General features: G+C 47.6%; 1 protein-coding gene across 3 annotated transcripts in view; it reads right to left on the bottom strand.

Annotated features, from left to right (window-relative positions):
• LOC144104103 (synaptotagmin-1-like) overlaps window positions 1-14,353 on the bottom strand; it is a 265,166-nt gene that overhangs the window by 44,427 nt on the left and 206,386 nt on the right. For all 3 annotated transcript variants that reach the window (XM_077636908.1, XM_077636909.1, XM_077636910.1), the window contains one exon: window positions 4,192-4,390. In XM_077636908.1, coding sequence (XP_077493034.1) covers window positions 4,192-4,336 — 145 coding nt within the window. In that variant the 5' untranslated portion in view covers window positions 4,337-4,390. The remainder of the gene's footprint in view (window positions 1-4,191; window positions 4,391-14,353) is intronic.

Raw genomic sequence — 14,353 nt, 5'->3', positions numbered from 1 at the left:
TGGCGCAGTATCTGTCTCATATATCATTGGACACGTGAACCGCGCCATAAGGGAAGGGATAAAGGAGGGAGTGAAAGAAGAAAGGAAGCTAGAAAGAGGTGCCGTATAGTGGAGGGCTCCGGAATAATTTCGATCACCTGGGGATCATTAACGTGCTCTGACATCGCACAGCACACGGGCGCCTTAGCGTTCTGCCTCCACAAAAACGCAGCCGCCGCGGTAGGGTTCGAACCCGGGAACTCCGGAGCCGAGCGCCCTAACCACTAGCCACCGCGGCCCTAGCCACCGCGGCGCATCGCGAATACACGTGTTAATAAGTGAGTGAGACAGTGACTGGTGGAAGTTAAAGCGAAAGAGTTGCTCACCTAGCTAGTTCATCGTGACTTGTGAAAGACAGAAAGAGGCGGTCGATCGCGATCAAGTGACAAATCTGGATGCTACGGGGATACGACATGGTACTGGACATGAACGGAGAACGGCTTTGAACATGAACGGTGAACTCATGAAGAGACAGTGGAGCAATTCATGATATGCATTTGGTCGAGACGGACACGAAGCTAGTAAGTGTGGGCATGAGCAGATAAAGCGGCTTATGTGAACTGTATAAGAGAGTCCAAACTCCGTGAATGTCAGGCAGGGGAGGTCAAACAAATAATGAATGATTAATGAGGGTTAACGACCGAGGGAGCTAGCTAGTAAGCGAGCATATATATTTGCACCTATTTCTGTGCAAATAGTCACTGCGACCGAAGCAAAACTCTGAGTGACAAAATAAGGTTGCACCGATGGGTTCTTCTAGAGTACACCTAATTGCCATAATCCATATGTTCCATCCCTCTTTGCTAAAGGTGTCATTAGCTAAAATGTTAAACGTGTCTATTATCCGTTACGTATCGCAAGTATTCGACGGCTACGAATTAGTTTCGACGACTACAGTTACTTAACGGGCACCCCTACCTTGGCACGCGAAATACAGGCTCCTTCGAAATACAGGCAACGCGACCGAGATCGAGCCCGCGACAGGAGCCCAGCGCCATTGCGAAAGATCGCAATGAGCTCGAAAGGCGGCGGAGCTCATATAGCTGAGCTCTCCCTGAATAGTGTTGTCTTGCTTCAGTGCAACACAAGCAAACAAAAGTGGGTAGTGAGAGGAGGTTGAGGGAAGGTCACGACTCTCGGGAGAAATTACAGGAAGAAAAACAAAGACTTCTCGAAGCGCTGCCGAATGACTTCGCTTCCTGTTTTCGTTTTCTTCTGGGCAGTTCCAGACTCCAGCGGAATTTTCCCCCAACTGTGGTGGGCACGCAGGAAAACACACCGACGCGTTCATTTTCACCGCGCCGGAGTGCTCATATACCAGGTGTTTGCGAAAGAGACTCACAGCGGTGGAGCAAGTGGCTTTCTCAACCGCTCCAAGCGGAAATGGAAACGAGCTCTGCTTCGCACGTTGCAGTGAGCTCGTCGTAAGCATCATGTTGATCACGGGGTATACCACGATTAAAAAAAAAAAGGAATAAGTCAAGAGGAAGCGTTACGTCACGCGTGCGGCATCCGCAATCCAAGATCTCTTGAAGCCATTATCTTTCCTTTTTCTCTCTGAAGGCGCGGCAAAGTCAGTCGGGCCTACCTGATTGCTGAGACTCGGCCTTAGTCATTAAAGCACCCCCCCCCCCCCCCCAAGCTATCACGAGGGGCTGACTTGTTCCTTTTTTGATTTCGCATTACTATAGGCTTCAGAACTGCGACCTGACGCTACATCTGAATATTTTATTTCTGCCGTGATTGCCTGTCCACAGCACGAAAAAGGAGTCCCTCACTGGTTTAAAAATCAGCCCCCTCCTGCTCCAGCTGCGGACACCTTACGCCCGAAAATTTCACAGCCTCACTTCCTCGCCTCACATTGTGTCGTCAACCGGCTACCTCAACCTTCCATTGGAATCCAGTTTATTACCATGACTCACGATGAACAATGTCTTCTAGGCCTTAAGTACAGCCTTTTTAACTTCCTTTAATCTTATGTCGACTCGGATTTACTCTCTAACGGTTTATGGTGCAGTGGAATGCTCAAAGGGTATAGTTTTTGCTACAACCAAACCTAGCGCTTCCACACCAATACAAAAGGCGCCGTGGAGCGAACGCGTTCCTAAAATGCACCTACAAACGTGCGAGTGTGTATTCAGCGGCCAGCTCTCCATCTACTTCCATGATTTCAACATCAATAATCGCGCTTTCATATCCGCTACTAAGTTACACGCATGTCCAACATACTTGCATAACAATTTTGAATATTGGAAAACTGTAAGCTACTGGTATAGAAATACTGAAGGTAATGGTCTGGTCTTCCGATATGTACCAAAATCTTTCTTTTATAGTTTTTCCTTCGCACGAATCGAGCAGTGAAGACTCCATTGAAAACCAACTAGGGACGCTTTTGAAGATAACAAAAACATTCCTAGCAAAAAAAATCAAGTCTACTGACGGGAGATCTGCGGATATATTGATTCTTATAATAAAATCTTACAATATATTCAAAAATGCTTTAGTCCAGAATTGCGCGCACCACACACACACACGCGCGCACGCACACACGCACACACCTCCCGCAGACATCGTTTGCGAAGTTCCTTGCAAGGCTGAGATTCAGTACTTTCATCTTTTTAGTTAACTCTCACTAGTTAGCAAGGGCATGCTACTAAGCCATTCTTGAACAGAAGATTAGAGGGACGGTAGGAAATGGTTCTATCTGCACAACGTCATCATCCACAAAAACTTGGATTTCTCGTTGTCTTTGCGCAGCAAAGTTTTCCTCCTTCATCCACCTTCACCACTTAAATCCGCCTTTAATAATTCCCTTTTTCTATTATCTTCTACAAAGCCCTCAACAAAAAAAACGAGAGCGATTATTAGTTCTTATTGAAAATTTCGTTGGTGCATTGTCGGCACTAATGCCCATGTTACTGCCGTTCGTCGAAAGGGCGTGAAAGACATACTGCCTGGCTGGCATGTTCTGAGCGGCAGGAAATGCTTCTAGCACCAAGAAAAGCGTCCTCCGAAAAGCGGTCGTAACACGACTTCGATCGTGCCATGAGTTCTGCCGCATCTAATAAAGTCAGGCGAACAAAAGAGCGGCCGTTCGACGTAGCAGGCACCCCCATCAGGTTCGGCTTATTGCGGCCGCAGCCGTTTGCCTGCTCTTTCTACCTCCCGCACTACCAGCATGAACGGAGGTCCCGCCTACGGCACGTCTGTCACGGCAGCTTAATTTGACAAGCGCCGCGCTGTCCCCGCAGCTGGCCCTCATGAAAGTGCCTTCTCCTTTCCGAATGCGTACGGCGAGCTCTAGTAGCCATGACGTTATGGTACCCGCATGGAAGTAGAGCGTATTCTAGCAGCGTCGCAAACACGAATGGCGGTGTAGTCGTGCATGTGCGTTAAAGAAGGCTCTGGACTAGCAAGAGAAATGAGGGTAAAAACCGCACACCAACCGACAGAAAACCAAATAGGACTACACAATAATAGACATCTTGAGGATATTCGAGCTGAAAATCAAGGTAGCAAATAGGAACAGGTAAAGGCTTGAATTTCACAGAACTGACAACGAGTGATAGAGTGGGTACCAAGAGAAGAAGGCCTTATCAACGGCAGCTTATATCCAGATGGATTGGTGAGGTGATGAAAGTTGCAGGAGTAGCCCAGAATAGCTTTGCACTGTCACTCCTAGTCGTCTCTTAATCTCGCAGCAGCGGTGCCCCCCCCCCCCCCCCCTTTGCTCCCTATATTCCGTCTTCATCCCCTAAAAGCAAGAAATTCCGGTTGTAACGAGAGCGGGTGCACCCATGCGGGTGACGGATGAGGTGCGATCCGCTGCCGTTGTTATGTGCTCCTCACGGGGGCACTCGGCAAATCCAGGAGCTTGCTCCATACGGCCGTGCCGTCTTAAGCCCTAGAGCAACTGATCCCACCGTACCAATGGTGAAAACGTTTTCTGAAAACATCAGCCTTGTGACGAGGTCGGCAGGAAATCAGGTGGGCGGATGAGATTAAGAAGTTTGCTGGGATACGGTGGCCACAGCTCGCCAAGGACGGGGTTAATTGGAGAGACATGTTAGCGGCCTTTGCCCTGCAGCGGGCATAACCAGCCTGATGATGACGATGACAGTGACGCATAATTTGCAATGCTTTTCCGCTCACCCTTTTCGTCCTCCCGTCCCCAGATGCATCGGTAGAGCCAGCAGTGGGGCGTCACCACGCACACGGTGACCAGGATGGTGGCGGTGACGAGGCCGGCGCACGAGGCCACCAGCATCAGCCGCTGCTGGTCGGTGAGCTCCAGCATCCTTCTCTTTTCAATGCAGCTGCCTTTTGGGCTCGAAGGCTGGGACCGCTTGACCTGCAGCGATGAAATAAGAAAAAGAGAGACCTTGAAGCCTGTCTTAGGTTGACTCAGCATGACGTGGTCGAAGACTATAACGACGAAAACCCGCGTGCATCTTGTTGACACTGTTGTTATTGCTGTTGTTTTCCAAACATCAACTTCTCCATTGTTACACTGAGATGTGGTCAAGAACCAGGTGGCCTGGGGTGATCCATCAGCAGAAATAATAATAATTGTTTTTTTGGGGAAAGGAAATGGCGCAGTATCTGTCTCATATATCGTTGGACACCTGAACCGCGCCGTAAGGGAAGGGATGAGAGAGGGAGTGAAAGAAGAAAGAGAAATAAGTGCCGTAGTGGAGGGCTCCGGCATAATTTCGACCACCTGGGTATCTTTAACGTGCACTGACATCGCACAGCACACGGGCGCCTTAGCGTTTTTCCTCCATAAAAACGCAGCCGCCGCGGTCGGGTTCGAACCCGGGAACTCCGGATCAGTAGTCGAGCGCCCTAACCACTGAGACACCGCGGCGGGGCTCAGCAGGAAGACAAAACAAGGAACGGGCCGGTAGAAGAATGGTAGATAGTTAGGTACAAGGAGCTCGATAGAACTAGGTAGAAGGTTGTGATAGGAAGAAGGTACATGAAAGGCGGCAGAATGAAGGACGTAAAACGCAGATGTGTGTCCAAGAAAGACAGTAGGAAGTAGAACGATGTTGCAGGAGAAACACACCAGTGGATTAGCAAAGCCGAGTGTTCCATATAAATCCACCAAGTGCTGCTAATCGTCTTCCGAGGGTTGCCTTCGTTTTTTTCGACGAATGTAATGCCACGCATTCAGTGAACAGCATTAGCTCTTCGTAATTTCTGATCATCCCAATGCACCGTGGCCGTTGGCAATGATGTCTCAGGGGCCATCAGTCTGGCGAACCAGGAACAAGGAGATAATCTCAAATCAGTATATCCTGTCTCAAAACTTGGCAACAGTGGGAAGGAAGCTACAAGGTCGGGACGACTGCTTCCAGAGCTACGTAGCTAGCTCGCGTGCACATGAGAATATCAAGCCCGTGGAAGTTGCCGTCTCACGCTCCTGGCATCTGTTCCATTGCGAGCAAGCTGAGACCCGCAACGGAGAGATGGGGCTTGATGGAGGCTATGCGGGGCGTGCTGCCATTGCATTCATGACGTCCCGCTGACGGTGCTGCTGTCGCCAGCTTCCTGCAGCAACGCAGCGAGTGACGCCTGCGTTGACGTCAACGGTAACTCTGGAAACAGTGTCATTGGCAGCGAGATAGCTAGCATCCGTCATCATTTGCAATGGTAATAGCGTCACCGGCGATGTTACCGAATGCGACCTCTGAAAACGTATTCGCAATGATCAGTGCTCAAATTTTGTTTACATAATTCAGGGCAGCCGTTCAGGATGCGCGCATGTTTTTGTGAGGCAGACAGACGATGTTGACGTCAAGCTAACGGCAGCAATGTCATTCGCCTCTCATGCAGCGTCACTCGTTCAAGTTTCATTACAGACTGTGCAACGCTACCATGAGGCTTACACACGAACTACTGGAATGCAAGAAATACATCATCGCCTTTTCTATCGGATCACTCTAACGCAATGCGCCGCACTAAAAAATCTAGGCGCTTTATAAAAGAACGTATACCATAAGCCCAACGGTAAGTCATCGACACGACCAGAATGGCTAGAACCAGGAGACACAGCAATGTCGCATCCAATCCATTAATAAATGGAGGATTAAACTGCAAAAATCGGCCTAGGATCGTTTGCCTCAATGACGCTGTGGAGCCGTAGGCCTATTTGACATTCTTGAATATTGGGTCGAGTACCGGGCAATCAGAAGTTTCAAAGGTTGCAGAAGAAATTATGCATGAACACAAACTAAATGTACACACATAGGTAGTAAGGCACAAAGTTGACTATTTCCAGCGCCCCGTACGTTCTCTTATTGCCGCGATACACCCGTATCGCCGATCCACCGTTGTTGAATTTTCGATGACCGCTCCCGACTCCCACAGGCACAATGATGGCGTAACGCCCCGTCGATACCGCTGGTTCTGTCACTTCGGGAGAAGTCTCTAGAGTGACGCAATCTCGCTTCTTTCGTTGCTATCCGTTTCTTCGTTCCTCGCCGCCTGCTCCGTTCACGCCTCTATTCTGCTACTGCTAGTTCGCTTCGTAGGCGTATACGTGAGCCGTTACGTGATCAAACAAGGCCGGCACATTGGCCCGAACGCGCTGGCGTCGCAACCCCGGCGGCGGAACTAACGACTTGCGACAGTGAAAAGGTTGCTTTCAGAGAAATGGAGAAAAAAATAACACGCGTTTGTGCAGCTTGCTCTTACATCAGTACTGCACGTTGATAATGTACCGAGTTTGCGCGTAGGTGGCGGACAACTAGATCTCGTAGGCCTGACACGGGGTTTAATGCTATTCCTTACGCAAGAAGATTAGCTCCCTTCTTCTCTTGCGTAACGAGGGACAATGGGTCCAGTTATACAATTTTTCGGCCTGTCAGACCTGGTTTGTTCGAGAGCGGACACTTACGCATGGGAAAGCCAAGCAGAGGCCTAAGCTATGGACCATTCCAATCTACTGCGGCGGCCCTTTACGCGTTCCGGCTGGTATATACTCAAGCAGCACAGGTAATTAATCCAATATTGGAAAGAGATGGTTTCACACTGGTCTTTTGTAGGACCAGCGTTTGCCAATGCATCTCCAATATTGGGCCAATTACCTGTTCTGTTGGGTTCAGACCGCAAACGTAGTTATGGTGAGGTCGAGGGCGTACTGATTTATAACGCTCAGTCAGGAAAATGTGTGCCGTTAAAAAGCGTCTTTGAATACATAACCTTCATGAACATCGACTAGCATGTAAATAGTGACCCATTCTGTGTTGTACTTGAGTGATGTTCTCGTGACCTCACGTTTGATGTGGACACTGTTCAATGTTCGGCACTTTGATTGCTCTTGAGTCCCGTTACTGCTCATTCGCATCGTTAATGTCGAATAAACTTTTTTCTAACCAATGAACAGCGTCACGGTGACGATTTATTTGTGGCGATGGCGTCAATTCGGCCTCATTTCGTAATAACGCCTGATCAAAACTCGAGACAGATGAAGTGGCTAGGCGCGTACGGCCAGTCGCCTCTGTTGAGAAGAAAAGAGCTTACGCTTATGGTGAAGCTCGTGTTATTTGTGAGAAAGTTTGGTGCTTACGTAGATGATCGTGTATTTTTTGGTTATCGTCTTTTATTTCTTCTAGAAACACTTCCAAACGAGGTACAGTGATGGCTCTCTGAGAAACGACGGTACAAGAAACAAAAATGCAAATGCCATTATTATGCCGTTATTGTGCCATTGTTATTATGATGCCATATCAGCCGGCGTATGCCTGCATCTTTAGAGTTAAAAAGCGAGGAAAGCACAAGCCGTTTCCTGAATGTCATTTAGTATGAAACATAAGTCAATATAACCTCAACAAGCTATCATACTAATGCAAAAGAAAAACTGGCCAATCTTTGCAAGCGTATCACACACTGAACATGCCGAACATCTCTTTGAGAGTCGCAATTTTCATAAAATCCAACCCATATACGCAAAATTCAGTATTAATAATTGCACGCATAACAAAAAATTCTCGGAAGGAACAAACTTAGAGCTGACTCGACACATGCACGGCACAGATAAATATCGATAGTTCCTCGATCTCGAACTAATTGTCACGATCAAACAACTCAGTGTCACCAGCCAAAATTTTTGCAAAGTTTCTACGCCGATGTAAAAGTAATGTGTGGTTTCATCCCGCCGGAATTCCAATTACTCTGTCAGAAATTGCGGCCTGTTGTAAATATGTATTTCTATAGCCGCTAAACCAGTTCTAAGTAGACGCTGTATTATCTGCAAATGTCAAATTGCTCACTTTAGTGAATTCTTATGTCGATGTGTTTTCAAGACATTCGCAACTACAATGTTCTCTTGCTAAGCTGAAGTGCTGAAAGAATGATACTGACGCACATTCCATCGCTGTTTCTTGTAGGAGGGGGGATTTTCATACTGCTTGCGAGCAAGGTTTATTTTACAGGTACTAAAGCCCTTAGCAACAAATTCGCAGGCTACTCCAGCCTAAAAGAGGTCTAACAAGCAATAACAGACACAGTAACATACCTTTACATACACACTGTCACGCTTTGATCAACGTTAACCCGGCCGTCGTTGGTAAATGAAGCAAACGCGTCGCACGACTTTAATTTCACGCTGCATGGGTAAAGAACATCAAGCACTGAAAATACTACGAGAATCTTGCCTCTACCGATTTGACTCTCAAAGCAATCCGGTGGCTCTCAAGACAATCAGAGAGAACAAAAGGGTGAAAACAGTTCGTGGTATCGATTTTGCGACGACGTTCAAAAACGAGTTTTCGCTTAAATAGATGCAGGGATCTACCTACACTTTCCCAGCGTCAGCTTAACAGCCCCTATCAGAATTTTTTTCCCGTTGTTGTGAAACGTCGCCTCCCTACCGACTCACTTTTGTAACGCACTGAAACGTGTTTTAAAGCGTTTGAGCTCATTCTATGGCTTTTACATAGCCAACAATTCTGGACGAAACCATTTTTAAGCGGGAAACCGTATACGAACTCAATCTTCTTTTTTTTTAAATAATATAAGATCTCTATAACAGTTAGTATATCCGCAGACAAGCCGACGACAGTCTTGCGTTTTATTTTTCTATTAAAGTTTTTACTATCGTCAAAACCATTCCTCATGGGTTTTATATGGCAGACTAAACTGTTCGATGCGATCGATGGAAACTCTTTAAAAGAAAGATTTCTCTGCATATCAGAAGAATGGGCCACTTCCTTCGGTATTTCTATAACAGTATCTTACAATTTTCCAATTTTCGAAATTTTTGTCTGAGAATGATGGACATGAATGTCGCAGCCTCCCGTTTTAATAGGTGGCTTAACTGATTTTTGTCCTAGTTTATTGAGAACAATGAAATAATTTCTTTCGGTTCAACTACGAGAGGGCAGCGGTACAATTTCTTTTCAATTTTCACAAAAAAAGGGCAGGCTCAAGTACTCAAGGGTGATAACTATATGCAGGTTAGGCCTGTACATCTCTGCCTGTCCACGAAAACGGGTTGTTGCTGCTCCAAGCTTCAAACCAAGTCGTCATGAACCGGCTGACTGCGAAAATCCCGCCAGGTCCGAAAAAAAAATTGTTCCTAAAGAAAGCACCCCGAACCGAATCCCCTTCCACCCAAATGCCACCACACCTGTCCGAAGCACGAACAGCACTTGGTACCCGCCGCGTCGGTATACCTCGACTCCCCGGTTTCCATGGCGACGCCCCCAGAAACAAAGCCGAAAAACAAAGCTGTACAACTGCGGGACGAGTTCTGGATGAGCAAAAGCAATCCGATTCGAACCGAGACAAGACGAGACGTGATTCCGTTTCCACTTGTATAATGCAAGCGAGCGGCGAGGCGATGGCTTCCTAGTTACGTAAGATGCAATCCTCCCGCGCCTGCCTTGCAACCACCGCTCCAGCCGCATGCCTACCCGAGCGAATCACTCGGCAGACAACGTGATCCCCTGGTGGCCACCGCAATCCAATCCGCTTTGCATACGGGTACACAAAGCCCCCCGCGGGGATTATGCGGGTGCCGGCGACGTGCGAAGACTGCAGGCCGGGCACGAAACAGCGTACGCGCTTCTGCATGCGACCTACTTTCCGACACTTTGCACGCCCCAACGGCGAGTTGTCTGCTGTGACGCAGGGTGCCGTTTAACGGGGTTCGGAACTGACTGCTTTAGGCTTAGCTTACTCGAATTAAAGTGCTGTAACGCAGTTCACTTTTTAAGCAGGCTGGAAGAGCTACATGCTAATGACTATCCGCCTAGTTCCGCTATCATTCGGCACAATTTCCACTGGAGAGCAAGTGACTATCACACCAGGAATCATTGGATGATGACCATGCATTTTTGTGGCGCTAGGGCAGCTGCGGACAAAGAGCGCCATGGCACAAGGTATTTTCGTTTTGCTCAAGGTTGGATCAAAGACCCATTTCACAAGCATTTCACCCTGAATAAACCGAGCACCTCCAGGCCAGGGGGACCTTGTACCCGTTGTATGACCGGTGGGTACCCGGAGGAACTGAGGATCGAAGCCCGCACCTCCCGCATGCGAGGCAGATGCTCAACCAGGAAATATTTAGTGCAGCTGTTCGGCCTAAATAACACCGACAACTTTAAAATCGCGTTAGTCTGTACTAGCGACTATAATCTGTACATACCAACAGCGCCCATCCGTGTCGGAAAGGAATATCAGTGTTTCCTTATTCTCTCTTGGCTCTGCTCTGGTCCTTGGGCTACTCCATGGGTAATGATTTTCTGTCTGGTGGCAGAAAGTGACCTAAGGGCTATCTTCTTTTCGATATTCTTCCGCAATGATTTCTTATATTCTTTACACCCCGACTTCCCTGGGAGGTCCCGATGACCCTGGCAGTCCTCATACCGCTCCTGGCACAGTAACGCAGCGGTTAATCGATGCGCCTCTGCAATGCGATGGCAGGTGCTGCAACCTGTGGGGCTTGTGCGACCCAGGTTGCCCTTCCCGAGCAACATCTCGCGACAAATCAATCATTATCTTCCACCGAGCAGTAGCTGCCCCGGAAAGGAAATGACTCAGCAACTTCCTCCCTTACCTTGATGGACACCTGAACTGCGCCGCAAGGGAAGGGATAAAGGGGGGAGTGAAAGGAGAAAGGTAGAAAGAGGTGCCGTAGTGGAGGTGTCCGGAATAATTTCGACCACCTGGGGATCATTTAACGTGCACCGACATCGCACAGCACACGGGCCACTAGAGTTTCGCCTCCATCGAAACGCGGCCGCCGCGGTCGAGTTCGAACCCAGGAACTCCGGATCAGTAGCCGAGCGCGCTAACCACTGAGCCACCGCGGCGGGTTAAAAAGAGGGTCATTAGTATTGGCAGCACGTCGCAGCGGACCCAGGGTGCTTAGTAACTGCGCCACCGCTATGGATTAGGAAAAGGGGAGAATGATTTCAATGTCTTACCTCGGAAAAGGGGCAAAAGCACAATCAAGTAATCAGAGAAGACACTGCAGTAGGAGCTTCCGACGTGGCGAGAGAGAGTCGTTCGCGGCCCACACGTTTCGCACAAACTGCTGGAGGGACCACAGCGCAGCGGTCGTGAAAGATACAAGGCAGCGGCGGAGGCGCTGGCACGGACGGAGTCCACGTAAAAGTTCGCGGAACTTGACAAAAATTTTTTCCTACTTCTTCGATCCCAGCGGGAATCCAGTCGTCTAAATTAAGACGGCGCCGCGGATTCCTGCCGCGGTAGCGCTTGGCGGTGCTGCAGCCGTTGTTTCAGATGTGGCTGACGTCTGTCCGCACTGCCTTTTATCTTGCGCGCTGTCTCAGCCGTCTTTTTCGCTTTCTTTATTTAGCTAGAGTTCGTCGCGCAGAGAGCTGAGCTACAATGCGACGCTCGTGGAGAGACCAAATGACAAAGCATTACCCCGGAACCTTTTCAGAGCAGTCATGATCACCTTTTTTTTTCTTTCTCTTTATAACCTTGTTGCTTCAGTCACTGACGCGGCAGATAGCAACGATCCCTTCATTGCTGACCTTAGTTCTGGTCGCCCGCTGTGTCTTCTAACAAAATAATTATCTTGGACGTTACGCGGAATCGCCGGCTAAGAGAAACAGCGGACCCGCCGCGGTGGCTCAGTGGTTAGGGCGCTCGGCTGCTGATCCGGAGTTCCCGGGTTCGAACCCGACCGCGGCGGCTGCGTTTTCATGGAGGAAAACCGCTAAGGCGCCCGTGTGCTGTGCGATGTCAGTGCACGTTAAAGATCCCCAGGTTGTCGAAATTATTCCGGAGCCCTCCACTACGGCACCTCTCTCTTCCTTTCTTCTTTCACTCTCTCCTTTACCCTTCCCTTACGGCACGGTTCAGGTGTCCAATGATATATGAGACAGATACTGCGCCATTTCCTTTCCCCAAAAACCAATTAATATTTATATTATTATTATTATAATAATTGGTTTTGGAGGGAAAGGGAATGGCGCAGTATCTGTCTCATTTATCGTTAGACACCTGAACCACGCCGTAAGGGAAGGGTAAAGGAGGGAGTGAAAGAAGAAAGGAAGAGAGAGGTGCCGTAGTGGAGGGCTCCGGGATAATTTCGACCACCTGGGGATCTTTAACGTGCACTGACATCGCACAGCACACGGGCGCCTTAGCGTTTTGCCTCCATAAAAACGCAGCCGCCGCGGTCGGGTTCGAACCCGGGAAACCGCGAAGCTTCTATTAATGCAAAAGCATCTCTTGTCTAATGAATGGCATGAATACAGGACCTGTCGGCAGGGCGTGTCGGCAGAGCGTGTTCGCACCAATTGCTAGTCATCCTTTATAGGGGTAATATTTAGATAGTTCATGAAATAATTATGTAATGAGCATGAATAAATAATAAGTGAATACTGAATGAGATTATAATAAATAATTCTACGAAATGTTAATTAGTTCTGTTAGTGAAGTACTTCACAAATTAATCGGTAATTTAATCAATTGATGAAACAAATAATTACTGAATTATTTACGTAGTTAATCAAGTTTAATGTATTCAATTAAATCCTCAAAAGTATAAATGAACTGTGTCATTACTTAATTGGCCGAATTAATTAGTTCAATTAATGATTTACTTCCCACATTCATCGGTAGTTTATTCGAATTGATGAACTACTTAATTACTGATCTAGTTACTTAAGCAACAAAATTAACTGATTAATTAGTACTTGGCTGCACTTACTAGACACTCAAGCTACGGGACACATGATGTCTTCTAATGCGGCAGAACCGAAGATAGAGCGAAAACACCACTTAGAAACGGCAAAGGGATAAAGAAACGAAGAAACGAACATGCAGCAGCATAACCGGCAGCAGTAAGAGAGATGCTTTCGCATTTCTGCGCCTAAGAAGACATAAGTGCACCCCTGGAATTTTCCTTTGTTTCCATCGACGCGTGGCGACTGCGCAAGAAGAACAATACATTTCATCAACAGGCTTCCTTCTGGATTGAGTGGAAGGGACACAGCTCTAGCCAGGGCAATACATCACGTGAGCCCCAGGGGAGGGTCACCATGAGGCTAGATTGGCTATTGATATAAATGATGTAGCGATCTCCGCAACTAAGATAGATTCTGGCTTTCGAGCAAACGCGTGACATCATGATTCCACGTCTGAGCACAACCTTGGCTGTCGTCGAAGATAAAGCGTATTGCATGCGGCTGTCAAGCGATCAACTTACAAAGATCCTGGTTCGAAAAAGGCGCCGAATGAGTTGAGCTCGCTCTGATGTTCTTCCGGGTTTGTTGTTTGTTGCTGGCTTAGAACTACGCCTCCGCGGTGGACATGCCTTCTTTTTTTTTTTTTTTGGTTCCGCAACATTTAGTCTGGCTACTTTTCACCGGGCCTCAGCTCTGATCAAGTAAATGTTCGCGTCAAGAAAGCTATCAACATTATATTTTATCTCCTTCGGTCACTGAATTCGGCCATTCCTCGTGTAAAGCCCCTGTTTAGGAGCACTGGGGGAATGAATAAGTAAATAAAGATAGAATTATTGTTACCTGTACTCCAGAGGGCCATGCAGAGGCTTCGGCAGACCCGACATTATACTATACAATTTTCTAAGTGATAGTTATTATATTATATTATATTATTGTTATTATTTGGTTTTGTATTCTTCACTGATTTCTATTGCATTACTTAGTCTTGCTATCTGTTGTGTCCTTCTTGATATTTCTCGGTATACCTCATTTATCTGATGGACTTAACTTCTGTAATTATGACCCATGCTCCGGAATACAGCCCAAATGGCTGTTCATGGGCAACTTTGATAGATTGATGATTAATTGATCGGTCGGTCGGT

Source organism: Amblyomma americanum, chromosome 9, assembly GCF_052857255.1.
Source record: "Amblyomma americanum isolate KBUSLIRL-KWMA chromosome 9, ASM5285725v1, whole genome shotgun sequence".
Lineage (NCBI taxonomy): Eukaryota > Metazoa > Arthropoda > Arachnida > Ixodida > Ixodidae > Amblyomma > Amblyomma americanum.
This window is presented reverse-complemented; position numbering and strand designations above follow the sequence as displayed.